The 26213-nt window shown below is 47.2% G+C and overlaps 7 protein-coding genes across 7 annotated transcripts; 4 read left to right on the top strand and 3 right to left on the bottom strand.

Moving 5' to 3' along the window:
- Positions 1–4144: 4144 nt before the first annotated feature.
- Positions 4145–6897, top strand: BHQ10_004502 (uncharacterized protein; the record flags this gene model as incomplete). The annotated part of the gene is made up of 4 exons (XM_040876875.1): positions 4145–4380; positions 4431–4642; positions 4693–5171; positions 5221–6897. The coding sequence occupies 4 exons, from the start codon at positions 4145–4147 to the stop codon at positions 6895–6897; spliced, it is 2604 nt and encodes an 867-aa protein (XP_040733006.1).
- Positions 6898–11429: 4532 nt separating this feature from the next.
- BHQ10_004503 (uncharacterized protein) lies at positions 11430–13245 on the top strand (the record flags this gene model as incomplete). Its single annotated transcript, XM_040876876.1, has 2 exons — positions 11430–12517; positions 12567–13245. 2 exons carry the CDS (start codon positions 11430–11432, stop codon positions 13243–13245), a joined length of 1767 nt encoding a protein of 588 aa, XP_040733007.1.
- A 296-nt stretch (positions 13246–13541) lies between these two features.
- Positions 13542–15228, bottom strand: BHQ10_004504 (uncharacterized protein; the record flags this gene model as incomplete). The annotated part of the gene is made up of 4 exons (XM_040876877.1): positions 13542–13734; positions 13785–13880; positions 13928–14535; positions 14587–15228. 4 exons carry the CDS (start codon positions 15226–15228, stop codon positions 13542–13544), a joined length of 1539 nt encoding a protein of 512 aa, XP_040733008.1.
- Positions 15229–17549: 2321 nt separating this feature from the next.
- Positions 17550–18974, top strand: BHQ10_004505 (uncharacterized protein; the record flags this gene model as incomplete). Its single annotated transcript, XM_040876878.1, has 1 exon — positions 17550–18974. The coding sequence occupies one exon, from the start codon at positions 17550–17552 to the stop codon at positions 18972–18974; it is 1425 nt and encodes a 474-aa protein (XP_040733009.1).
- A 373-nt stretch (positions 18975–19347) lies between these two features.
- BHQ10_004506 (uncharacterized protein) lies at positions 19348–21031 on the bottom strand (the record flags this gene model as incomplete). Its single annotated transcript, XM_040876879.1, has 2 exons — positions 19348–20729; positions 20785–21031. 2 exons carry the CDS (start codon positions 21029–21031, stop codon positions 19348–19350), a joined length of 1629 nt encoding a protein of 542 aa, XP_040733010.1.
- Positions 21032–22239: 1208 nt separating this feature from the next.
- Positions 22240–23804, top strand: BHQ10_004507 (uncharacterized protein; the record flags this gene model as incomplete). The annotated part of the gene is made up of 2 exons (XM_040876880.1): positions 22240–22718; positions 22787–23804. The coding sequence occupies 2 exons, from the start codon at positions 22240–22242 to the stop codon at positions 23802–23804; spliced, it is 1497 nt and encodes a 498-aa protein (XP_040733011.1).
- Positions 23805–24031: 227 nt separating this feature from the next.
- On the bottom strand, positions 24032–25896 carry BHQ10_004508 (uncharacterized protein; the record flags this gene model as incomplete). The annotated part of the gene is made up of 5 exons (XM_040876881.1): positions 24032–24940; positions 24991–25139; positions 25209–25270; positions 25326–25345; positions 25810–25896. The coding sequence occupies 5 exons, from the start codon at positions 25894–25896 to the stop codon at positions 24032–24034; spliced, it is 1227 nt and encodes a 408-aa protein (XP_040733012.1).
- Positions 25897–26213: the final 317 nt, after the last annotated feature.

A 26213-nucleotide genomic window follows, 5' to 3' on the forward strand; every position in this document is an offset into this window, starting at 1 on the left:
AATCGATACTCTGAATTGGATGAACTGAACCCAAACTTTTCATTATATCAAAAGCCAACATTTTCTTCGCGCGATGGATTAAAATCATCATTGCCTGAATACGAAGAATGATGCGGGGTGCTTTTCTTCTACTGGTTCACGGCACGTGGTCAAGCCCATGATCTCCAAAAACGGAAATTTCCTCCTAGGCATCCAAATAACTGCCTGGCATTGAATGTCGTTTTCCCTCACAGCAGACACGAGAGTATATTGAAAAATCATGACATTGATTCAATACATTTCAATATTGACCTGTCTTAATAATGAGCGATATACTAAAGTAAGAGCTTGTATATGCTCGATTGAACCGTCAATTGCAGCGCGCGTGATGGGTTGAAGCCCTAATGCGCTACCAAATCACCCTAACCCGTGGCTCTCAACAGAATTCTTCAATCAGCTCTTCGTACACTGACCAGTCAAAACGCACAATTAAAAATCAAGTTTGGCTCTATGTCGATCTCGATATATTCTCTGCATCTCTGTGTCAACATTGACTCTGATTCAATGAACATTGTCCCGTATGTTCCCGAAGTCTCGGGCAGTGTAGACGCATAACGCTCTCTAGTGCTTTAAGTGAGTGATTAACATCAAATAACGATTCAGATAAGCAGAACTTCCAATTAAAGGTCGAGAATGAGAACTATTTTGAAATCGAAAATGGTTTAGACTAGCCTGGATATGCCCAGTATATACAACGGTCCGTGATGTTTACTAATTTGATGACAACGTCTTTGACAATTAAGCCTTACATGAGTATACCTTTGACGATCGATATGGTCGACTAGTCGGTCCGTTCTGCCAACTAAATAACCCAATTGTTCACCAGAAGAAATAATTCAACTGTATGGTACCTGAATACGTTGGGAGATATTCCGACATCGTGATGCATCCATCCATGGATCTATACTTATCTAGAAGCTGAATCGTCCCGCTCAGCCTTGCACGCCATCAATCGTGGCCATTATGAAAGAACCGCAGAAAAAACTCGTATCATGCAAACTCTAAAATAAAAGCCATCTCCTTTGATGTTAGAATTTTATAGCGTCGAAAGCTGAGCATCCAAGCCGGGGATTTCCGCATATACACTATAGATGGCGCTACATACCCAACAATCTGGAGTCTGGAGGATCCCACTGTGGAGAGATGTTAGCGATCAGTTTTGCACTAAGCTGTGGCTCCTAGGAATATTGCATGGCTTGAAGGTAGTTCATGGTACGTACGAAACCAAGTCCGGGACTCGGAAAGAAGGCTGGTTTAGAGCAATGGTCTGCTCCGGAGCTCCGTGGTATGATTACAATCTAGACGCTGGGCTTCGAGGAATGAAATTAACTTGTTGAGTTTTCAGTATTCATTGTTGGATCAGTGATCATCGATTCGACGATTTACTTTTCGTTTTCGAGAAATAGGCTTATATTGATGCCGATTCCGGTGGAAGTATATGATCGTCTAGATGCATTAACAATGTGATTGATAATGAGTGAGCCATTTAACTACATCTAGAAGTCTAGCTCTATTGATTAAATGTACTAGCATTATGCACGGATATGTTTCCGAGTGTCTAGACTCCTACAGTGATACGGAGATAGGTACAAGGTTTGCGGACAGGGTTAAGGGAAAAACCGGGGAATTTTGACCAAGCTTATATTTCCGTACACTGCTTGGGAGGGCTATAGGAGCCAATTACCGAGTTAAAAACGAATTTGTGTGAAAGCATTTACTCCATACGTGTGTTGCTTCCCCGGAATTTATGGCAAAGCTAGAGTACAAAGAACATTGCCTGTTGCATCAAGCTTGGAGTAGACTGAAAAATACAGGCCGCGACTCGGTCCGGGATCCCTCGGATACGATGCCTGGTATTTACATTACCGGAAGCGGTATTGACCAATGGACATGTGTCAAATTACAGCCATCCGATAGTACAAATTACAAGCTGTATGACTCGCCCCGCTATGAAAATGCACACTATTCCCCACGTGTTTCAACACACAGGATTGAGATCCAAATCTACTACATATCAAGGTTAAAACGCCGTTACACAGGTACGTTCAGAGATCTGAGGATGTTGAGATGCGCGCGTGATATGAATCAATCTTGCTTTCCCCAAAAATTTACGCAAATGACGAAATCAAAGAGACCGCTTGAGTTAGAAAAAGTCTTAATCGGTCACGAGGGCTTTTCCCCTGGGACCCAGAACGTTGTTCATGTTTTTTTGAGTATCCCACTATCCCTGTTTCGACATATATCCGATATTCGGATGATCACACTTGAAGTTTAATTGGTTGGTATTACTATGTAGTATGTACTTGAAATTTGAAGGGGGTTTATGCTTCAGTTTTTTTTGGCGGGTTACCCCATAATTATACGTACGTAGTCCGTAACTCAATTACGTATAGCTTTGAGGGCATTACATAGTAATTGATTGCAAATATGCTGTCGTGATTGGACATGGTGATCAGGTCTTGGTGGGGAAGATCTGTTTGGTGCGAGTATTTTTGCGAGAGACAAAACTGTATGTGCACACAGCAGCGCTCGCCAGTTTCACTTCCTCTGGACACGTCTGCTACTCAGTCGATAGGTGAGCAAGACGAACAAAGACGTCGAACTCCTTGTCAAAATACGTAGACTGTCATCTGCCTAAGAGTCGTGCGGAGCAGGATTGTCGAAGTGAAAAAAGTGTAGACTAATCCTAATCCGGTAAATCGTCCCGTTTTGCCTTGACCTTTATCGGCGTGGCCAGAGTGGGGCTAGCCCGGCTTTCGTGCCGACTTGAGCATCCGTGCCCGGGGTAGCAATACTGTGAGTAATACCGTCAGAAGCCGCGGGAAAGGATTACTATCACGGTACAACGATTTTCGAAGGATCGATCGATGCGACAGAACGCCTTCCTCTAGAACCGTTCTAAACGGCTTCTAATTCTCGGCGTTGCATCTGCAGCACACGACAGCGACCTGACAGCGATAGGATCTGTGACCCTGGGGCCGACATAGTATTGTGTTGAACTGCAACTGTGGAGCGTAAAGACAATGAACATCGAATCAAGTGGTCGGCTTTGTCTGTCCAAGTGGCTCCCACTGGAGTTCGCAAAATTGGCCGGTGTTCAAAGAAAGAAACGATCGTTGGGGCTACGGAGATCAGATTCCTCTAGACCTCGCATCCCAATTCTGCTAGAGTTGTTAGTGTGTGCGCACTCCGTTCTCCGTTGGAGTGTGTATCATCTCCATACGTACGAGCTGATGAGAATATATGGACCAATCATAGCCAGACCGGAGCATATACGTAGTATGGCAATGATTGATTGGCGTACATATGCCGCATGTGAACGTCTCCCCAACAATCTGAAATGCAACTGGCATATACAAGTTGAAACCACACCTCGATCGCAGACCAGTATTTACCACTGCATAGGATAGGTACTAGGATACCAGTAATACAGGCATACACACTAGTCCACAAACAGCAGGCCAAGCGCGAAGTGCGGAATTTAACGCTCTGTATTTGCATGTAGTAGGCGACTAGACCGGATTGGGTCGGCGGATCTTGTCCGTAGTCAGCGCCGTGCTTGCCGTCCGCAGGTAATACCAAGTACTGAGTACCAAGTACCAAACGCACGACGTAATCGACGTAATCGCTTCCTCCCCACCCCCGAGACACCTTGACCAAATTGGCAACTTGTCCCAACTACCCATCCGTCCGTCGTGTCAAAGCCCACTTGTGGTCCGGGGGAGGCAAAAACACCACCAGATTCGTGCAATCATGCGCGAGCCCTTGCCAATTCGCTTTGGGTCATTCCCTGTGGCTTGGGGTGGGACGTTTTGACATAGCATTGCGCTAGTCAGCTTATGGCTCATGCTGGAGAAGGCACATGGGGGGAGGGATCCTCTTCGTTTCTGGATGAGACTCGGGATCAAAAGTACTAAAAAGTCGCTGGCCCCGCCCCCGGTTTTCATTTCTTTTCCACTCTTCTCTTCTTCTTCTGAAGCCCTTCCTTACCCCAGCTTGTGTCAGTCATTGTGCGAGTGGAATTGGTTTGCATTGATGTGAACGCTGTTGAAACCCTCCAATCACTCTCCGCTCTGTCGTCACACCTTCCCAGTGCTCGCTCAATATGGCTTCTACCACTTCCTCTCCGCCTCCGGAGACGGCGTCGTCGCAGAACAAGCGAAAGGCCTCAGCCGCCGGTCTGTCTGCAGCCAATCGACCGATTAAGCGAAGAGCGTCCCGTGCTTGCTGTTGCTGTCGTGCACGCAAAGTCCGTTGTGATGTCGTTGAAAACGGCTCGCCYTGTACCAACTGCCGTTTGGATCAAATGGAATGCGTTGTCACGGAAAGTCGCAGGAGAAAGTGAGTCGCCTTTTGAATTGACCAGATCATGCCCTTTACTGACCAATCAGGAAATTTCGTGTCGATGCCGAAGTCAGTAAGACAACACCAGACTCCCCCACTGAGCTGTCTGAAGATGTGGCGAAACGACGAACTTCAAGTCATGGCACAGATGCGTTCGACCAGCTAGGTCTAGATGGTCTTACAACGCAGGACGATTCCTTATCGCCATTCCAAGAATCCATTGAATTGGATCAAGGGCAGCACATGCCACATTTCATTTGTTAGTACTTTCCTCCAATCTTCTGTGGTAATCCACTAACACGCTTACAGATCAATCACAAGGTTCGCACCTTGATAACGAAATCCCAGAAAGGCATTCGAGCTATTCTCAGTCAATGTCGATTGCAGCTAATATAGGGCCGAATGTTGCCGATGCCATCCAACATTTACTCACTCCTTCAGGACAAACAAATCAACTGCCAAACTACATTAGACGCCTTCCACAGCGTTTACAGGCCGAAGATCTTAATTACTTGCAGGCAAAGGGTGCCTTGACCATTCCGGACAGAGCTCTGCGAGATGAATTACTCAAAGCTTATATCCACTATGTTCACCCATACATGCCTCTGCTCGATTTGGAAGAATTTCTTCAAATTCTCGCCCGCAACGACGGAACCCATCACGTAAGCTTGCTTTTGTTCCAGGCCGTGATGTTTGCTGGTACCGCTTTTGTGGACATGGGAGCCCTGCGCAATGCTGGGTATAATAATCGAAAGTCAGCCCGGAAAGTATTCTTTCAAAGAGCAAGAGTAGGTTGATTGCATGCCGTGATTGTAATTCAGATACTGACTGGGCTAGTTATTGTATGACTTTGACTATGAAGTGGATCGCATCTCTTTAGTTCAATCCCTCCTGCTCATGACCTATTGGTACGAAACACCAGACGATCAAAAGGACACTTGGCACTGGATGGGTGTGAGTTTGTCTCTTGCCCATACGATAGGTCTTCACCGGGACCCCAGCAACTCGGGCATGGGACCACGACGAAAACAGCTATGGAAACGAATTTGGTGGAGCACGTATACGCGAGATCGACTTATTGCGTTGGGTATGCGCCGGCCGATGAGGGTCAAGGACGACGACTGCGACGTGCCCATGTTGACGCTGGACGACTTTGAGTTCAAGAAGTTTCCTCCCGAGGTCTTGAATATGCTTGGCGAGTGCGAACTCCTCACGAATACCGAATATCAACGACATTTGGCCATGATGTTCGTTGAAAAGGCCAAGCTTTGTCTTTGCGTGAGCCACGTTCTATCCGCCCAGTACTCCGTTCTCAGCCACCGGTTCGGAGGTACGACTGAAACCACGATGATGCTTGTGCCGAAGAAGTCGGAAGCCGGCACCATTCAAGTCCAAAAGTGCGACGAGGAGCTGGAACAATGGCAAGCAAATTTGCCTTCTGAGATTCAATACACACCGCTTGAAGGCGTTAGCTCTCTTTCATCTGCCGAATCATCGTTGCAAGTGCATCGCTCTTTACTCCGGATGATTTACCTCACGACATCTAGTGCTCTGCACCGACCACAAGTGCTTCCCGCAATGCCTTCACCAGCTGTCGAGGCTGCTTTACAAGAAGTTTCTCGCAGCAAAGTGCGTTACGCAGCAATCGAGATTACCAACACCGCACAGCGCCTTCACCAGCTCGATCTTACGCGTTACCTTCCAACTGCCGGGGTTACTGTGCTTTTGCCTGCGGTCATTATTCATTTACTGGACGTCAAATCCAACGATGCCAACGTGCGTATGGTTAGTCTACAGCGGTTCTACCGATGTATGCGAATTTTGCAGCGGCTGCGTGAGATCTACGCATCTGCCGACTTTGCCACTTCATTCTTGGAAGCCGCTATCCGAAAGGCTGGCATCTCGCTTAATCTTTCCGATCTAGATGAGCATGAACCAGCTGCTCCTACCGAGACTATCCGTCCAGCAGCGTTGACGCCACCCCCAGAGTCTTTGGCGACCCAGAAAGTGCCCGATCTTACTTATTCTTCGAGCTTCAACGCACCATCCGTTGGCTTTATCCCAGCTGAAACGACGCACAGCACAACCTTGAATCCGTTCGATGTCGCGACGCCGCCACACTCCAACAGCAGCGAAAACGGAAGTACCCAAAACCTCAACCCGAACCTGTTCAAAGCTCAGCCCGACATGAGTCTCAACGACTTCATTGACCTGGCCAACGACGCCGAAGTCACTCAAAACGACTTCGATGCTCTCCTCAATTTCGAAGATGGCGGCGCCGACCTATTCGGCGCCGAAGACGGCATAATGGCATTCACCTTCAACAGTAACGTCAACACCAACAACCATACCCAGCTCGAGAAACAGCCTCAAGCCAAGCCCGATTTTGACTACCTCCCTGATTTCACTCATGATGGCAACATTAATAATTTGTTTAATTACGATTACACCAAGCGGAACGACGGCTTCTCCGGGGATGTCGATCCTGACATGGGTCTATCCTTGAAATTATGAGACGGATCTTGAAATGACTATATGCATGAGTTATGAATTACATACGTGCTTATTTGAATATGCATTTTTCCTACTTTCACATTCTATTACGAGAATGTATTAAACTTTTTTTTTTGATTTCGTTTTTTTTTGATTTCGTTTGGGTTGATACAGGACATGGGACAGGCACGTTACAAAAATCCGGCAAGTTTTGGCGCAAAGGATATGATGGACTTGATATTTTCTTTCATTGTACATATTGCTTCTTACCATTGTGATGATCCGATTTTTTCAACCCACAATTTAATGAATTTTGATTGTTGATCTTCCTGATCTGTGTGCCCGGAGCAAACTAACTTGATCCGTACATCCTACGTACGGGCGTAGCATCCCCACAAAGTCGGAGGAATCACATGCTTCTTCACCTTCACCTGATCAGCTAAATCTAGAAGCATGAAACTCAAACCCCACAAACAATTAAACTTACCACGTAAGTAGTCAAGTTGTGGAGAGCGTACCTTTATCATACGCACGTAAGACTAAGTCCGTCTCCATGATTCTACTGGTGCGATCCGGCGAGTTAAAAGGGGTCGGTCATCCATCCCGTGAAGACCGAAGCCCGATGACCGAGATGAGGAATGTGCGGGAGATGTCCTGAAAGGGGATCAGGGACTGCCGAAACGGATTTCGTACTTGGTTATGTTTATGGATCTGAGTCAAGACCCGGATCATGAACATTCCAACCATACAAGAGTGCAGACGTACCGGTATGGCCTTTGTATTACTTACAACATCAGAAACTCAGCTGCTACGCTTGATTTTCATTTATGGATCCCCTGGCATGCATCAAATCCATAGTCTAAGGAGAAAGCCAGAAACCTCGGCATAGATACCTAGGTAGATCGGCATGCCGATATGATACTATCTATGTTACGTACGTACGCAGTCTTATTAGCTGATACGAGGTAACATTGAATGCTGTATGCATTCCTATTTATAATATGGATCCACGATTCCAGATATTGGTGGGTCGGGGCTCGGTTTTAGTTTATATGAGGCTTTTGGAAGAAAAAAAGGTAGACTTTTTCACATGCTGATCATGTCTTGGTATGAAGTAAGCACGTACGTACTAAGTAGAAGGCTTTTTTTTTTTTTTTAATTCTGTGGGGTTAAGGACTGGAACATCATTTGAGCTACTTATGTAACTACATACATGTACGTACGTACGCTATGGAGATGACTCGTGACATTCGACGTTAGTTGTCACTTTCACATGTCAACCCCCCTAAATCCAGCCTAAGTTTCTCTTACTACTTTGGGATAGTTATAGCGACCAACATTAAGCTACGAACCCGGTTTATGTATGACGTCAATTTTCACATGTGAATACATACTTTGGCATACTATTCTCATTATCAAGTTTCTCCCCGTGTTCGTACAACGAGCATGGTTAGCTTAGTGCTATGTGGACTAGGATCAATTATCGTTTGAGTGAACTTCAATATAGTGGATAGCAGCGATCATCGGAGGAAGGTGTTTGTAGATTAGGTTTGTAATTTACTAGGCTGACGATTATCATGTCGTATTTCTCTTCTTGATTTTTTGCAATATTAGATAAGGTACTAAGTTGTTAGTGACATGTTGTGCTTGATATGTTGATAGTTCCTGAAATTGGATATTAGTTGTCATGACGTTGAAAAGACCCCAAAGTGCTTGGAGAATTCAATTTACAAGATCTCCTAAAATTGGTAGTTTCTAGGGCAGAGCAATCTCTATATAGTTCATGACGTATGTCTACGCCGAGATTGACAGCTTTGTATCTTCGCTCAGCTCCGATGATGCCTGACGCTGGAAAGTGCCATGTCATGCGCTTATGATACAGGAGAGCTTAGCTTCTTGATGAGCTTTGGCAACGAAGCTCATGCCGAACGCCCGTCCGTTGAGTCCCAAGATCCCTAAAGGCATCGTGCCTATTGGGTACCTTACATTTTATGCGATTAGAAGCTACACAATGCTTATTGAAAAGAACATAGAACAGGGCTGACCACCAGCAGACGCCAAGCTGGTGAATGGGTTGTCAGTCAGGATCCAATGGCGTCAAGAATGTGCTGGTAAAGGACTCTGTCGATGCCGTTAGTCCCGGCGACTCCTCGCGTGTCTCCAAGAATCTGCTCGTTTTCCGCAGACGTAGAAGTGCCATTCAAGGAGTTCTCTAGATTTCTTTGTGATGGGAACTCTATACTGGCCGTTAGATATGCCTCCGTTATGCCAATTGAGATGAATGGAGGAGGAAGAGAAAAAAGGCAGATGTCTTACCTTCGGAGACTTCAAGGCTCGCATGTTCTTTATTCCATCGCACTAATGCCTCGAGGCTACGAACTCTGTTAAAAGATATTCGTTAATGGCGGGGKGGAATTCGTGTTCGTTTAATAGTCAGCCATGCCTTCACTCACAATCAATCTGAAAAAGCAGAACACTTACACGCATGACCTTAGCTAAACTGGGCCAACATTTCACCCCGAGGAATATTCACCTGGTATTCAATGTGAGCACCAGATTCTCGAAGTGTTCTCATGGTGTCGTGTTACTCTACGGTCTAGATAAAGTAAGTACCAGCAACATGGAAGGGGAACGGCTGGCTTCGACTCAATTTACCACCTGACTGCCAAGCTTCATTTTTGGGCTCACATAGAGAGTCTCTTAATCTCTAGAGATACTCATCCAAAAATCCAAGGCGGATGTCGTCCCATTTTCCGGGTATGAAATCTGAATATTCACAAGGTGGACGATCAGAAGACTTTGTGATAAGCGCGATACCAATGCAAGGTCTTGCAGCAAACGCGCCATATCACCCACAGAGTCAAGACTTGTGGCGACCGGAACAATGCCATCCACTGGAATAATCCAATAGTGGGCTTCATAGCGTACAAAGCTGCTCGAGCTGGAGGCGTAACAAGCGAGCTAACTGTCTCGATGCCACGTGTTACAATGGCAAAGCCCGTAGAGACACCAATTGCTTAGCTACCGGATGAGCCCCCCCCCCAGGTTTCTGAACCAGCATTAGTCAATGTACTGAATACTTGAGTGCTGTGACGGATTGCTTACTGAATAGCTCACAGGCCGGTCACCTTGCCTGATTCCACCCGTAACATACACTGATATCGTCTGTATAGTCACCCATGAATACATGTACCAATAATGTCGTACCTTGAAAATCAAAAGGATCCCGTGAAGCGGACCTCGAGTCCTGCCCTGGGATAATTCATCATCCAGTCTCTGAGCTGTCTCTAAGACATCTGCATGCGGTGCAACTGAGATAGAACCCTCAGCTTCATACCAGCTTAGTTGTCCTTTTCGATCAAAGTCAGTATTGACTGCACGAAAAGAACTGCAGTCAGTGTTGGATTGCTGTAAAGTTGTCGAACCTCTGTTGCGGTAATCGTTAGTGAATTAGGAGGTATTATATTGTTAGACTTGATTTGCTGTTTATGGCCAGTTCTGAATGGTAGATAGGTTCGATAGGCATGCAAAAAACGAGAGATAGTGATTAAGTAGACGGCCTACCTGATTAGCCAGAGCCTGGGGTCAGAAGAATTCTTCTGTTCAGGCAAAGAATGATTGTTCAAAACGTGGGCGATTGGGAAAATCGGATACTCTACATATATTTCCGCGCTCAAACTCTCAGCTACGGCTGTTACATCAATCGGGGCTATTATGACTCCTAGTGCTAACCATACGTATACACATTTTGGATGATCTGGGAATAAGGATAGTTATAACCAGGTAAGATGCTCAAGTAGCACGAATTTAGTGGGGTAAATATTCAAGGTCCTATATTAATCCTCAAACAGATATCCAAGAACCATAGCCCTGAGAAATTGGCGACTGCAACATACACGTAGGTCAGGGCAAATCGCCAAAAGCCCTGACAGGACAATATTCAGAATTGGCTTTGTACCGACATCCATGCAAGAAGTGACGTCCATGGATATTACAATACACCAAACCAAGAACTTCTGTTCAGTGCTCAGTATATTAGATGAATATGACTCTATTACCCCCATTGAATTGTATGCTCTAATAACCGACGTCCTCGGTAACCATACGGCATACCCGACACTATTGCATTCACCCCGCCTTGAATCATGGAATTTGCCTTTCTAATACAGATATTATTGGACGAAAGAGTAACTATTGACGCCAAAAGTAATAGTTGGCGGTCCCTGGGAGCTCCCCCGCATTCATTCTCCGCACCGCAGATCACCTTATCGGGGTTACTACTGGATGCCCGGCAATAACACAAAGAATTTAAGCAATAATGATCGAGAAAAAGAAAATATTGGCCAGACTATCGGCGCGGAAAAAGAAATCTATTCGTGGCTGTTTGCTTTGCTTTTAGTAGTTAGACTAATCTTTACCGATCGGACTTCTTTCTTTGGCTTTCTTTGATCAATTTCTCCTCAGAATTCTTCTCTGTTACAATCACGTCTCATTCTAGACTACATAAAGATTTAGTCTCTCTTGGACTCATTCTTGCAGTTTGCAGCAGCAAAATGGTAATCAAATCGCTATACACAATCGACATTCCGCAACACAGCTTTCCCACCCTGATTTTCGGGGATCCAGCAGACGTTCTCCCAGACGACAAGCCATATCTCCTCGATCATGCCAATCCCGAAACGCGAAATCTCACTCGCCACACATTTCGACTATGGAGTCAACGATTCGCTGCCGGTTTGCAAAGAGCCGGCCTGAACAAAGGCGATAGGGTGGTTGTCTTCGGCACAAACAATCTTTTCTACCCAGTGGTATTCATGGGCGTGATAATGGCTGGTGGTATATTCAGTGGCTGCAATCCAACATATTCGGCGCTGGAATTGGCACATCAAATCAGAGATTCAGATCCGAGGTTTGTCATAAGTCAAGACGGTGATGCGATGAAGACATGTCTAGAGGCCGCGAGGAAAGTGGGAAGGGGTCATGAGAAGCGAACGTTCGTACTTGACGATCGCCACTTCGATCTTAATGATTTCACAAAGGTTCAGCCACAAGATGGAGACCTTGGCTGTCGTCATTGGAGTTCATTGATCGTATCAGAAGCAGAAGGTGGAAAATTTGTATGGGATCCCTTGATGGGCCCCAACGAAGCTCGAGATACTACCATGGCATTAAACTACTCCTCAGGCACCACCGGTCTCAGCAAAGGTGTCGAAATCACACACGGCAACTACGTCGCAAACGTCTTACAGTACCACAACCACATGAGCCAAGATGTGGATTACGAGCTAAAACACCGAAGTAAAGAGCAATGGCTCTGTTTCCTGCCCTTATATCACGCAATGGGTCAAATGTTAATGTTGGGGGTGGCACAATACCGTCGCACGCCCGTTTATATCATGGAGAAATTCGATTTCGAGACGGTTTTGCGGAATGTTGAAAAGTATCGCATCTCGCATTTGATTCTCGTACCGCCGGTTGTGGTCATGCTTGCTAAGCGACCGGAGACCAAGAAGTACGATCTTTCTTCTGTGCGATTTATTGGATCCGGAGCTGCGCCGTTGAGTCGAGAGGTATCGGAAGAAGTTGAGAATCTGTGGCCGAAGGGTGTAGTCAATATTAAGCAGGGATGGGGGATGACCGAGTATGTAACTTTGTGCGTTCTGTGAATTGCGAAAAACTGACAATGGAAGATGCACATGCGCATGCCTAGCCTGGGAGCCAGGCAAAATCAGCAAAAGCCACAGCGTAGGCTGGCCCAATGCCAACTCTGAAGCGAAAATTATGTCCTTACCGGACGAGTTTTCAAGTGGACCATCTTCTAATACATCTGAGGCCAAAGAGTTGGGACCAAACCAAGACGGTGAGCTCTGGGTGCGAGGACCACAAGTAATGAAAGGATACTGGAGAAACCCCAAAGCAACTGCCGAGACTTTGACACCAGACGGATGGCTACGAACGGGTGATATTGGTTATTACGACGAGGAGAACAAATTCTTCATTAGTGGGCGGTTGAAAGAACTCATCAAAGTGAAGGGCATGCAAGTAGCACCTGCAGAACTAGATGGTGTCTGTCTCGAGAGTGAGGGAGTCGCCGACGCAGCTGTTGTGGGCGTTACAATCAATGGACAAGAACATCCTCGAGCGTATATTGTACTCAAAGAGGGGGTTGCAGCAACCAAATCGACGGCGGACCGGATAGTCGAAGAAGTGAATGCGAAACTCTCCCAGCACAAGAGGATAACTGGTGGTTTGGTGTTTGCCGAGGCGTTGCCAAAGAATCCCAGTGGGAAGATATTGAGACGGTTTTTGAGAGAGCGTGCGCAGAAGGAGGTGCAGTCAGAGCAAGGAATAATCAAGGCATCGCTGTAATTTAGAGACTGCAAGATTGGTGCGTATATGTTCAGCATTTGATTCGGATATATCCAAGGGATGGTTGTTGTGTTCCTAGATACACTATGAGGGTATAAAAACATAAAAATCAAAAATCTCCCATCAAACACAAAGGTAGCGAACGGATCACAATGCAGAGCAATGCTAAAAATAATCAAACATGAGATATGGCATCAACGAATGATAGCATGCCATGACAAAAAATGTATATCAAAAACAACACCGGAAGATTCTCGCGTCAATCAAACTGGTACCAACCAGTCTGGTGAAGGAGATTACTTCTCTTCCACAACGTGATCAGGAGCAACTTCGTTAAGGGTCTCGTCTGAGAATTTGAGATCTTCCTCAACATCTGTATGATCCTTGATTCGGAAAAAGACCACGGGGGACGCGATCACGAGAGATCCAGCGAGAATGCCCCAGCACGCGGCGAATTCGCGCATGAAGGATGTGTCCAACGCATCCATGCTGATAAATGATCAGCAAAGGCAAACATATCAAGGGTATTTGAGACTTACCGCCAAGTAACTGCCTGTCCGACGGATTGGATGCCCTTGTAGAACCCTGCGAAGTTGGCAAGTTTGCGACTGTTGTTACTCAAGGAGCCCATGAACCTGATCAAAGTTAACGCTATACCCATCCAAGGACTGGTGAGACATACCAGTATGTGCACGTCTGAAACGAGGCATCATAAAACCCGTAAAACATATACAAAAACATAGGACCAACGTAACCCGGCGAACTCCAGTCCATATCTGGCTTGACAGACTGCCGATCATACGTTCTCTGAAAAGCATACCCTCCACCCCAAATACCCATCGTAAGCGCAAACAACAATCCCAGATTCAACTTTGCGCGCATTGTGCGCGACAAGAACTTGAGGTCGAGCAATTGCCCAAACACAAAGGCGCCGATCATCTGACTGAGCCAGTAAAGCAAACTGTTCAAAGAGCGAGTGCGGATATTAAAGTAAGAGCCATTCACGGCGTTGAACTGATATGCGGTGAACCAGTTACTGGCCAGAAACATAGGGAACAGCAGAATGATGTAGTGGTCGTGGCGAAGAGTCTCGAACAGACCCATGATCTCGGTCTTCCAGGTAGGTTGTTTGATGGCGATGACTCTAGAGCCGTCTTTGCGTTTGATGTATTTGGAGTCTGACAGGCCCCAGGCGAGCACGAAGCCGATGGCCATGAGGATCATGAAGGCAATGTATGTGCCATCGTTGACTTCGCCGGCTGTTGAGTGTATGTTTTGGCCCAGGGGAACCTTTCTATCGTCAGCGGTGGCTTCCCATATGTCAAATGACTAGGCACATACCAAACTTCCAATAACTCCACCGAGGTTAAAAACAATCCAGAAGAAAGCAATAAATGAACCCTTCTGGCTCTCCAACGGATAACTCATCATAATCGCTCCTTGGGCACACCACAACAAACCCGCACAAGCACCCAACAACGCACCCGCAAAGACCAAGAACCCAACATTCTGGTTATGATTATACGACAGCAACGACGCCACGTACAGGAAATACCCAAMCCCGCCGAAGGAGAGGGTCAATTTGAGTCCGATTTTGTTTGCGATTGACCCCGCGAAAAAGCCAACCACAGAAAAGGTACTGTATAACGCGGTGTTTGCGTTATTCACATCACGGAAATTGACTTGTCCGCCACCGCCGAGGCCGCTGACGGCGTTGAACATCCCAGGGCATAGGAAGCAGACAAGGGAGACCATGAGTAGTTGGGTTTCGGGTGAAGCATACCAGGGGAATGTCCATCGCCCGAGTTTGAGGGGTTTGTACATCCATGGTTTGCCTTCGACGGAGGGCACGACATCTTCGCCGGCTGGTTGACGTTGTTGGGTCTGTGCTAGTTGTTGAGATTCGGGTTCTTTGGCGGTGATGTTTTTGTCGCCATTGTCGTGGATGGGCTTGGAGTACTCCTTTTCATCCTCGGAAGTCATTATGACTGGATTAGCTGGTCGGGGATATTGTGCAGCAATTTTCGTGGGAGTAGCTCTATCAATAAGTTCTTCTATGATGATATGGGACAATACAAGTTATGTTCAAGGTAATCGGCCGTGAAGGAATATCAACATGCAAGCGAGAAAAAAATTAAAATAAAATTTCAGCGCCGCACGACACAGGTGGTGCGCAGAGAGTACAAAAGGGATCGAAATGCAGTGGACCGAGACAAAAGACCTGCATATAGCTCAGTCACGAGCACTAGTCGACAATGCAATTGATCCGAACAACCCGAATTAAAATCAGGCCGGATTAGTTAGGAGGTCTGGAAGTAAAACAAGTAATTACAGCCAGGGTACTTGGCTCCTGCATCCATTCTTCAGCTTCCTGTGCCAAGTGTACTTCGTATTGCATGGGTACGATATGTATGACGAGGTGGGTTTAAAGTAAGACAAAGGCTGTGTAGAATTGGCATGGATGGAAGCAATGGACGGAAATCGAAGGTGGAAATGCAGATCGTTCGATAGATTTAATTGCGGGGATTATCAAAACGATCAAAACGTCGAGTTCCACGAGCCAAGGACGACAAATGATTGGGTAACTGTTTTGTAATTTTTTGAAACTTGTGCAACGAGCGAAAAAGCAATTATTGTTTTTCCCAGCATGCAGTGAGATGATCTGCCTTGTGATTGCGCTCGATCCTGCATTCTTGGTGTCTCAGGAATGCTTGACACGTCCAGACTCTAGAAGTTCTTGCTGAGCAACACGTGTCGACCGGGTGCATTCACATTTCTAATTTTGAGGCTGAACTACACTCTGAATACTGAATTACAGCGAGATATCATACGATCTGGAATTCGTCGTCAAAAGTCAATCTACAAAATTACCGAAAGCGGCAATCATACACGCAAACGGCTAGGCTGGGTCCGCAAGTGGGTTAGCGTAGCCTTTTTGATATAATGCGTCAATAGGGCTGTCAAGCTGCCTCTCATTTCCATCAGATACCCATTTTTTTAAAATTCTATTCGTCACGTTTGATTAATGGTTTGTGGTAGTGGTGGAGCGGGTTACAGTTAACGTTGACCCATTACGCCGGTGATCCGATATCACGTACATACAAAGAAGCCAAATGAGCACCCCGACATTTCGGTGTACTATGTAATAGGCCCGATATCATCTTTTGTTATATTTCTAGAAATATTTGTCCAACTTATCAGACGCATGAATATACAAAGAATTCAAAATACCAATTCATTAGCGATAATTGACATTGATTTTCGTTGAGTACGTAACCACTGCCCAGGACCAGCCACCTGGAAGCGTTACATGGCACAAAACCACGATAAAAGATACGGTTGCATTCTGCCCCGCCGCAGTCGCTATCGCATCCATGTTGGAAATTTGTATGTGTGATTGACTCTCGACATTATGGAGTAATGGTGCATTTGCTTGATGAATTTTTGTGCTGACTTTATTGGCGATCGCAATCTGATATTACGTGAGAATATTTATGTCTGATATATTTTGAGAGGGATAGATTTTTTGTATGGGGTGACTCCGACGGAGAGATGTAGGAAGTTGATTACCGAGACGTATTACACATACATACAGGTTCTGTATTGGTATTACCAATACGAGAATCCTTATCATCATCCTTCAGGTATTCCACACCAAACTGACCGCATTGGATTTTCCCATTGCATGTTTAAATAAATACTCAGTTCGACAAAGCCTGATTCTGATAGAAATGGCTGATGGGTAATTGATCACGGCTTGCCGAGAGCATCCTTCACGGCGTATCCGGCGTAAACGGCGAGACGCCGACATTCCGTACGCCGCCGTCAGCGGTCACACCACCTCGTGGCAATCTTACAGTATCGTCATACGCGTACTTACAATATCGAAATTGGACGGTAGTATCTGGCAAATGTCGACGTAGCACGGTAACAGCCTCAGCCCAGCAAATATGAATGGACGGCTATGTACGATAACGACTACCTTACGGATTCTACTAGAATATGACTAAAGATCCAGCCAACCGTGTTCCGGAGTCTTTCCATGTCCCATCGTGCGGAGTAGCTATTTGTTTTTGCGTTTACATAGTTACTTCGGACTAGATAGGTACGTAGATACGGTACGGTGCCTGTCCTGGTCCGGAATCGTTCATATCTATATCGTTACTTGCCTTCGGCAATTTTTCGTTTCCTCTTTCTTTTTCTTTTCTATCCAGTGCGCATAGCTGGATCGAATATTAACTACACGACAAAATATACTTATCCCGAAATTTTCGAGTATATATCGAAAGTCAAGAAGTGACATCATGCCCTCGCGCCAACCAAGCTCGCCTCCGCGCATCACCAAATTCACGAACTGCCGCATCCTCAAATCCAACCATCTCATCGAACAAGACCTATGGATCGATTCGTTAACCGGCAAAATCCTCAAGGACCAAGAAGCCTTTTACGAACTCCAACTTTCGCCTGATCAAGTCATTGATCTCAAGGGCCGCATTCTGGCACCGGGTTTCATCGATGTACAACTCAACGGTGCCCAGGGATTCGATTACTCCGTTCCTCAAGCTACAAAAGAGGAATACGATGCAGGGTTCATCGAGTCGAATAGAGGTTTGATCAAGACTGGTGTAACGTCTTTCCTGCCGACTACGGTGAGTACGACAGCAGAAAATTATAAGCAGGTTCTCCCATCGCTTGCGCCGACGGGGAAACGGAATCCAGAAGATGGCGCTGAGTCTTTGGGCGCGCATGTCGAGGGTCCCTTTATTAATCCCTCGCGAAACGGGATCCACAAGCCTGAGGTTCTACTTGCTTCGACTCAGGGCTTTCAGGACATAATCAATTGCTACGGACTTGAAAACATTCCCGACATTGCCCAAAACACTGCGGATGAGATCGCAGACGAAGACGCCGTGACACCCACACCCGCAACTCCTATCGCCAAATCCTTGCAAAAAGGCATCCGCGCAAACGGCCTCGTCAACGGCCACCGCCATCATAATGTCTCCACAACTACCACCAGACCAGCAATCAAAATGATCACCGCTGCCCCCGAAGTCGGCACCATGATCCAGCACATCCCCGACCTCGTCTCGCGCGGCATCATCTACTCAATCGGCCACTCTGACGCAACCTACGAACAAGCCATGAGTGCCGTCGGGCAAGGCGCAATGATGATCACACACTTATTCAACGCCATGCGGCCCTTCTACCACCGCAACCCCGGCGTGTTTGGTTTGTTGGGACAAAGCGATTTACCGAAGCCGTATTTCGGAGTCATTGCGGATGGGATTCATTTGCATCCTACATCTATCAAGATTGCGTACAACGCGCATAGCGAGGGACTCATTCTGGTCACTGACGCGATGCGGCTGTGCGGGTTGCCGGATGGTGTGTATGACTGGACGAACGGGGACCGGATCATCAAGAAGGGTGTTCGGCTCACGCTCGAAGGATCGGATAAGATTGCAGGTAGTTCGGCGACGTTGATTGAGTGCGTGAACAATTTCCGACGCTGGACGAATGCGACTACCGCCGAGGCCCTCAATGCGGTTACGTTTACGCCGGCGAAGATGTTAGGTTTGGAGAAGGTGAAGGGTACGCTGGATCACGGCGCGGATGCAGATTTGGTGGTTTTGGGGGAGACGGTTGATTCGTATAGTGGGCCGAGTTTGACGGTGGATCAGGTGTGGAAGTTTGGTATCAAGGTGTTTGACTCGAAGGAGTTGTAGTCTGTCTCTTTCCAAGGTTGTTTTCTGGTGTGGGTTCTAAGGTGTATTCTTGTAAATATTAACGGATTTATGATGTTTGCTGTCAGGTTACTTTACGTTTATTATCGTGTTTGGGAATTACTTTACATAGCATCGTTGATACCATTCAATAGAGTGATAGATTAATGCTTTTTAGTACTTTTGAGGTTTTTTGTTTCGTTTATATTTCGTATGGTGGATATGTGCCTATACACTCCAACTGCTTGGTTATCAACATCTATGTAACGCTCCAAGGGTATCAAACAGTAGTGCTGTCGAGCCTACCATTGCTCTCCACCTCTATTTTCCGTCACCAGCAGGCGACATTTATTATTTTATTCTTTTAATTGGGGGCTTACAACCTAGGCTGGTTCCTCTTCCAGCCTGCCTCCTCAGCAATAAGCTCAGCTGCTCGCTCTCCGATACCCAACACAGTAAGCATAGGGTTGATAGTAGGCATGTGAGGAAAGACACCGGCGTCCGCAATACGGATCTTCTTGAGTCCTCGGACTCGCAATTGAGGGTCAACGACGGCGAGTGGATCTTGCTCAATGTTGCCCATCTTGGTTGTGCCGGCCGGGTGGTACACGGTATGCGCAACGCGACGGCCGTACTCGGAGAGCGCTTCATCAGAATCAATGTCGGGTCCAGGAGCGACTTCTCGCTTGATCCAGTCCTTGAATGGTGCCTGTTTCGCTACTTCACGAGCAGCCTTGAAACCAGCCACTATTGTTGCGGCATCATAACCCTCTGGATCTGTAAAGTATCGGAAATCCAAAGCGGGCTTGACATTGGGGTCTGATGAGGTCAAATACAGACGACCGCGAGACCGTGGACGCGGGATGTTTGGTGTCATGCAAAAAGCGTCTACGGGTTCATCGTAGCCGAGACGGGTGGTGTTTAGACAGAAAGGGATCTGATAACAGTGCATCATCAAATCGGCAGCTGTTCCGTCACTTCCCGCAGCGTTCGGTGCCTCTCGTCGCAAAAAGATTCCGGCATCCGAGTCCATGGTTGTTTGGTTAGGTGGCACAGGTTGGTTGAGTTCCCAGATTATAATGGTTTCCGGATGGTCGAGCAAGTTCTCGCCAACTCCGGGAATGTTCTTGACGACCGGAATTCCAAGAGATGATAGCTGGTCTTTGGGACCGAGTCCAGACAGTAATAACAATCGTGGTGTGTCGACCGCACCAGCGCAAATGACAGTCTCAATTTTGGGGTGTATAGAATACTTTTTACCGGACTCCACCGTCACATCCACGCCGGTGACTGTGTCCCCATCCACATTAACACGTGACACCCATGCATTGGTCAAGATAGTCAAGTTGGGTCTCTTTTCCTCTCCACGAAGAATAGGGTGAATATAGGCCACACTAGCGCTGCTGCGACGACCATCATCTGGGTTATACGAGACGGAGAAAAAGCCAACTCCCTGCTCTAGCTGGCCCTTGGACCGAATCTCCTTATTGAAATCTTCAATAACGGGAATGTTCAATGCGGTCGAGCAAGACTGCACCCAGTCCTTGCAGAGCTGGTTACGATGGCGAGCGTGAACTGGCTGAACGGTATTGCGCAAGTTGTCGAGTACGCGCGTGAACATGTCAAAGGTCCAGCCTGTGCATCCGGATTCCTGCCAAAGACGCAAATCATATTCAAAGGGCCGGAAGGAGATCAGAGTGTTGTGTGATGAGCAGCCGCCAAGAACCTTGGCTCGGGAGTGTCTGATATGGCTATTTCCTGGGAAGTGTTAGTGTTCTCGGAGCTTTGCTTTATTTCAAAGGGCTGTACATACCCATTGGTTGCTCGGTCGTTGGGTAGTCGTAGTCCAGCTCGCCGCCCAACAGGCTGAGCCATTCCTTCAGATTCAAGACTCGGTCGTCCATATAATCACTCGGACCAGCCTCGATCAACAGGATGCGCTTGTTAGGAAGGTACTCGGCGAGGCGCGAGGCGATCACGCAACCAGCAGTACCTCCTCCGACGATGACATAGTCATAGCTGTCGAGCTCGCTCGGGGGTAGGAGGACAGTGGTCGCCATGGTAATGATTGATTCAAAGAGAAAGCAAGATGGCTGTACAGAGTGTGTAGAAGGAAAGGAAGAAAGAGGGTTTTTAATTCCTTGGTGCCTTCTCTTTTTCTCAATTTCTCGAGCAATCAGTGGATCCCAAGTGGGGCTGCACTGAGCTTCAAGTCCTTCATTTCATTTCAGCCACCAGACCGGCTGTTCTCGTATTTTAACTGGATTTGTCTAGTGTCTACACGGAGTCTCACAACGAACGTTGCCCTCAGTAGTATTATGTGCTACTAGTAAGTCGCTATGCAAGTGTCGTGTGCTGTGGCTGTCGGATCCCGGTCGCCATGTTTTCCTACTGGCTCCGATAAGCCGATAAGCCGCCACTCAGGATGCACTACTCACTACAATGCGCATGCCTTTGAAGAGGATATAAAATTTTTAACTCACTACAACTCCTTGCCACTATCCTGGTCATGCAATTTTTCTCGCACCTAGGGATGAGTTAAATGTCCGAGTTCGTATTCGCAGAGACATGACGTCGGTGAGGATCCCCCACAGTCAACGGCAGCCACCGAAGAGGATCCCGAGGGGAAAAATTTTGCGACTACTCCGTAGTAGATAGAGAGAATGGGGCCAATTGTTATCTACATACTACGATGTATATGGTATACTTGTGTGGATATACAGAGAAGCGCATAGAGTATACAAAAATTGCACTCACTTGGATGATTGAAAAGCTTGATATGCATTGATCTCTCTTTCCTGACTTCACTTATCACATAACGTCTCTGGCCAGAGAATCGCCAAAAAAAGATAACGATTAAGGATGCCGCTAGAGGCTTAGCGCCGCTTATCGGCGAGTCGGGGKGGGCATTCCTATTCGAGGCAACCGCTAGCATAGTACGCGCATACAGTGTAGCGATGTATGGCGGTGAGACAGTGTTTGATGTTCGATTAGACGAGTAATTAAATTGACTACGTAGTATATGGTCGTCTAATTGTGACAATACTGGTGGCTACGGAGTAGTATTTGTACGTAGGGTGCAGTGGTGGCCAATGACGTGCCGGAGAAGCTAACGACTCGCCGCGGCCCCTCAGGAGGAATGAGGTAAAATCTTCCTTGCCTTAGCTTCTTTCTTCCAACTAGCACCTGTGGACTTCCATGACATTACAGTTGACTTGTTGAATCTCCTTCTATGTCCTCCCGCTGAATTGTTCTACTCATCGACAACATGGTTCACTACTCCGCGCGGCAGCTCTACTACGACGGCAACACCCAACCCGCCACCTCCTCCAAAACCTTTCAAACAATTGATCCTGCAACCGGCGCACACATCGCAGACATCCACGAAGCCTCACGCGCCGACGTCGACAAGGCCATTCAGTCTGCCGAACGCGCTTTCCCATCATGGTCCGCTACGCCGCCCGTTCAGCGCGCCCGCATCCTACAGAAAGCGGCCCAGCTGTTGCGCGAACAAAACGACGAGATCGCCACGGCCGAAACACACGATACAGGGAAAGCGTTCACGGAAACTAGTGTTGTAGATGTCGCGACGGGTGCGGATGTGCTTGAATATTTTGCGAATTTGGTAGGTGGTGGTGGGTTGAATGGGGAGACGACTCAATTGAGGGAGGATGCGTGGGTGTATACTAAGAAGGCGCCTCTGGGTGTATGTGTGGGTATTGGAGCTTGGAACTATCCTATTCAGATGTAAGCTCCCTCGAACTTCAGAAATTTCTCTCGAAGTTGAGGAGATAGATAGCCTAACGCACTTTTAGAGCTCTCTGGAAATCCGCACCCTGTCTCGCAGCCGGTAACACAATGGTCTACAAACCCAGTGAATTCACATCTCTCCACGGCGAAACCCTCGCCAAAGTCTACACTGAAGCCGGTCTCCCCCCAGGCGTCTTCAATGTTGTCCACGGCGCCGGCGATGTGGGCGCATACCTGACCGCTCATCCTTCAGTCGCCAAGGTATCATTCACCGGCCAAGTCGCAACAGGCAAAAAGGTAGCCGGAGCAGCAGCCGGAAACATGAAATATGTCACGATGGAACTCGGCGGGAAATCGCCACTTCTTATCCTACCTGACGCCGATCTCGAGATTGCCGTTGACGGGGCCATGATGGCCAATTTTTATAGCACAGGCCAAGTCTGCACAAACGGTACACGAGTCTTTGTACCCAGAAGCATGAAATCGGCCTTTGAAAAACGTCTACTAGCAAAAATGCAATATATCCGTGCCGGTCCCGTCATGGATCCTTCCACCAATTTTGGTCCACTCGTTTCGCGAGTCCATCATCAAAAAGTTACAGACTACATCCGACACGGCATAGAGACGGATAAAGCAACCTTGCTGTACGGTGGGCCCGGCCAACCCAAAGACCTGCCCGCAGAGCTCCAAAAGGGATTCTGGGTCCAACCAACCGTCTTCACCGACTGCACGGATTCCATGAAGATCGTCACGGAAGAAATCTTCGGCCCGGTGCTTTCTATTCTCACCTACGACACAATTGAAGAAGCCGTCCGTCGCGCCAACGCGACTGAATTGGGTCTTGCAGCAGGCGTGTTTACAACCAATCTGAATCTTGCGCATCGCATAATTGATCAGTTGCAGGCCGGTATCACGTGGGTGAATTCATGGGGCGAGTCACCCGCCGAAATGAGTGTCGGGGGATGGAAACAGAGTGGTGTGGGTGTTGAGAATGGGAGGAGGGGAATAGAGGCTTGGGTACGGAATAAGAGTACCTTGGTCGATATGAGTAATGTGGTGGCTACTGCTTTTGCGAAGCTCTAAATTATGGGTTATTTTGAGGCTAGAATTGTATATAGAATGTACATCATATGATATCTGAGTAGCGTGAGCGATAGGAACAAAAAACTCCAGTACATATTTTTCAAATGTTCAATCTAGCCAACGGAATCAACAAAAAATCAAACCCTAACCTGCTCAAACCATGCTCATTGCAATCTTTTTAAAAATCGAGTACGAACAAAATATCCAAAAACCAGATGATACGCGAACTAAACAGGAGTCATCCTCGCCGCCATCGGATCAGGCAACAACTCCCCCTTGAGCGCGGCATCCAATCCCGAAATCCCCGAATCCAATATCCGTGATGACATACTGTCCGGCGTGAGTTCGCCATCCTCATCTGCCGAGCGGCGCATATCAGTGTTGATCTTGAGATCTTTGGGGACGAGGACGCGCGCTCCAGCGTCGACCAGAGGTGCGGATGTGATGTTGTTGTTGGTGTTGTTGGATAATTGTGCTGCTGCGGTTCCGGTTGTGAGTAGAGGAGCGGGCACGTAGGTTCGCGGTCTGTAGACCAATGGGGGGCCCTGAGTACGCGCATCTGTGCCCGACTCTTCAATGGACTCGAAGTATTTCACTGTCTTGACCTTGAGTTCCATCGTGGCATCTCGGTCCGCGACAATAAGCGGGTGAGGATGCAATTGCAGTGCGGATAAAGTCCACATGTGATTTACGCCCCCCTCGAGACCGTGGTGAAGGGCAAGCGCCTTGTGCGATCCCGTGCAAACAATTACGACTTCGCGCGCATCCATGATCGTCTGGATACCGACTGTGAGCGCCTTCTTGGGGACCTTGCTGACATCATTGTCGAAAAAGCGGGAGTTGGCGACGATGGTGTCGTAAGCAAGGGTCTTCACTCGTGTGCGACTTGCGAGCGAGGAGCCTGGTTCGTTGAAGGCGATGTGGCCGTCTGGTCCGACACCACCCAAGAAAAGCTCAATGCCGCCCATGCGCGCGATTTTGGCTTCGTAGGATGTTGCCTCGGCGGCGAGATCGGGCGCATTGCCATTCAAGATGTTTATGTTGGCGGGGAGTATATCGACATGTGAGAAGAAGTGTTTGTACATGAAGCTGTGGTATGATTCGGGGTGGTCGCGCGGGATGCCGACATATTCGTCCTGTCGAAGATTAGCTCTTGATCATATTCCCTGTATCGCAAAATGCTCACCATGTTGAAAGTAACGACATTGCGAAACGAGATCTCGCCGGCCTTGTGCCTTTGCACGAGAATGCGATAGATGATCTCTGGACTGCTACCGGTTGGAAGACCGAGAACAAATGGCTTCTCAGCCGTAGGGTTAAACGAATTGATTCGGCCTGGTTTGAAATTAGCTCTATGCGCTTCCCCGGATTGATTGCCAAAAGTGGAATTGATGGAATACATACTAACTATATATTCAGCGATGTACTCGGAGACACCCCGAGGGTCTTCACGGATAATAACTCTCCTGTTTGATCTAGTCAGTAACTTTCTCGCTGTATTTCACCGATTGTATCCCTTACATTGTGCAGATGAAGGCGAACTACGTCACCTCACTTAAGCTTCCGATAAGAAAAAGTATGTGCAGTGCAAGGCCGAGCTGCTGGTTCGTCGATTTTGCTGGATTCGTGTTTGTATAAAACCAAGATTGCGTATATGGAAAATGAAATATAGAAACAAAAGCTGTAGCTTTGAGATGAATAGAATAGAAGAAATAAAAAGTCGTAGGAAGGTAAGTTACATGGACCCAAGGCAGGTGATAGAGGATGGAACCATAGAACTCTACTTGACTTATCGGGTAAGATACATACATCCAGTGTACGTATTATGCGATTACGCCGACTATGGGGAGAGAATAAATTACACGTAACGTACACTTCGCAGCTCATACTTACGCAAGTCCGCCAACCTGAGCAGCCACTTACGTTCCTTGTATCAGTCACACTTACGACGTGGACATGTTATTCATTAGTCGATGTTTCCAGGTGTGTATCTACATGACACTACTACGCGAGGAACAACACCATTGCCCGTCTCCGGCTGGAATGGCGACGGTTGCTTTGAGTCTGGGAGATTGTGGTGCAACGGCTCCATCGTATGGTCATGTTGCGTTTAAGATGGCGTATGTTATGAAATACGATGGCGGTTCGACATTTCGATCACATACGAAGGGCCAATTTCAAGGCATCTATTTTTAGCCCCTTTATGCATCAGCTCTCACCTAAAAGCTGCTTGGAATGGAACTACTTCAATAGTCAAACTTGAATATGAGGTTGGTTGCATACATATTGGGCTGTCTACGGAGTAGCCTACTCGGTAATCATTTATTACAATACGTTATCTGTATTGATCATTACATACCCGTACTGTATGTGTCTGTATGATCTACGATAGCAGATAAGATACTCCGC

The sequence above is a fragment of the Talaromyces amestolkiae genome (genome assembly GCF_001896365.1).
Source record: "Talaromyces amestolkiae strain CIB chromosome Unknown scaffold7.1, whole genome shotgun sequence".
NCBI classification, from domain to species: Eukaryota; Fungi; Ascomycota; class Eurotiomycetes; order Eurotiales; family Trichocomaceae; genus Talaromyces; species Talaromyces amestolkiae.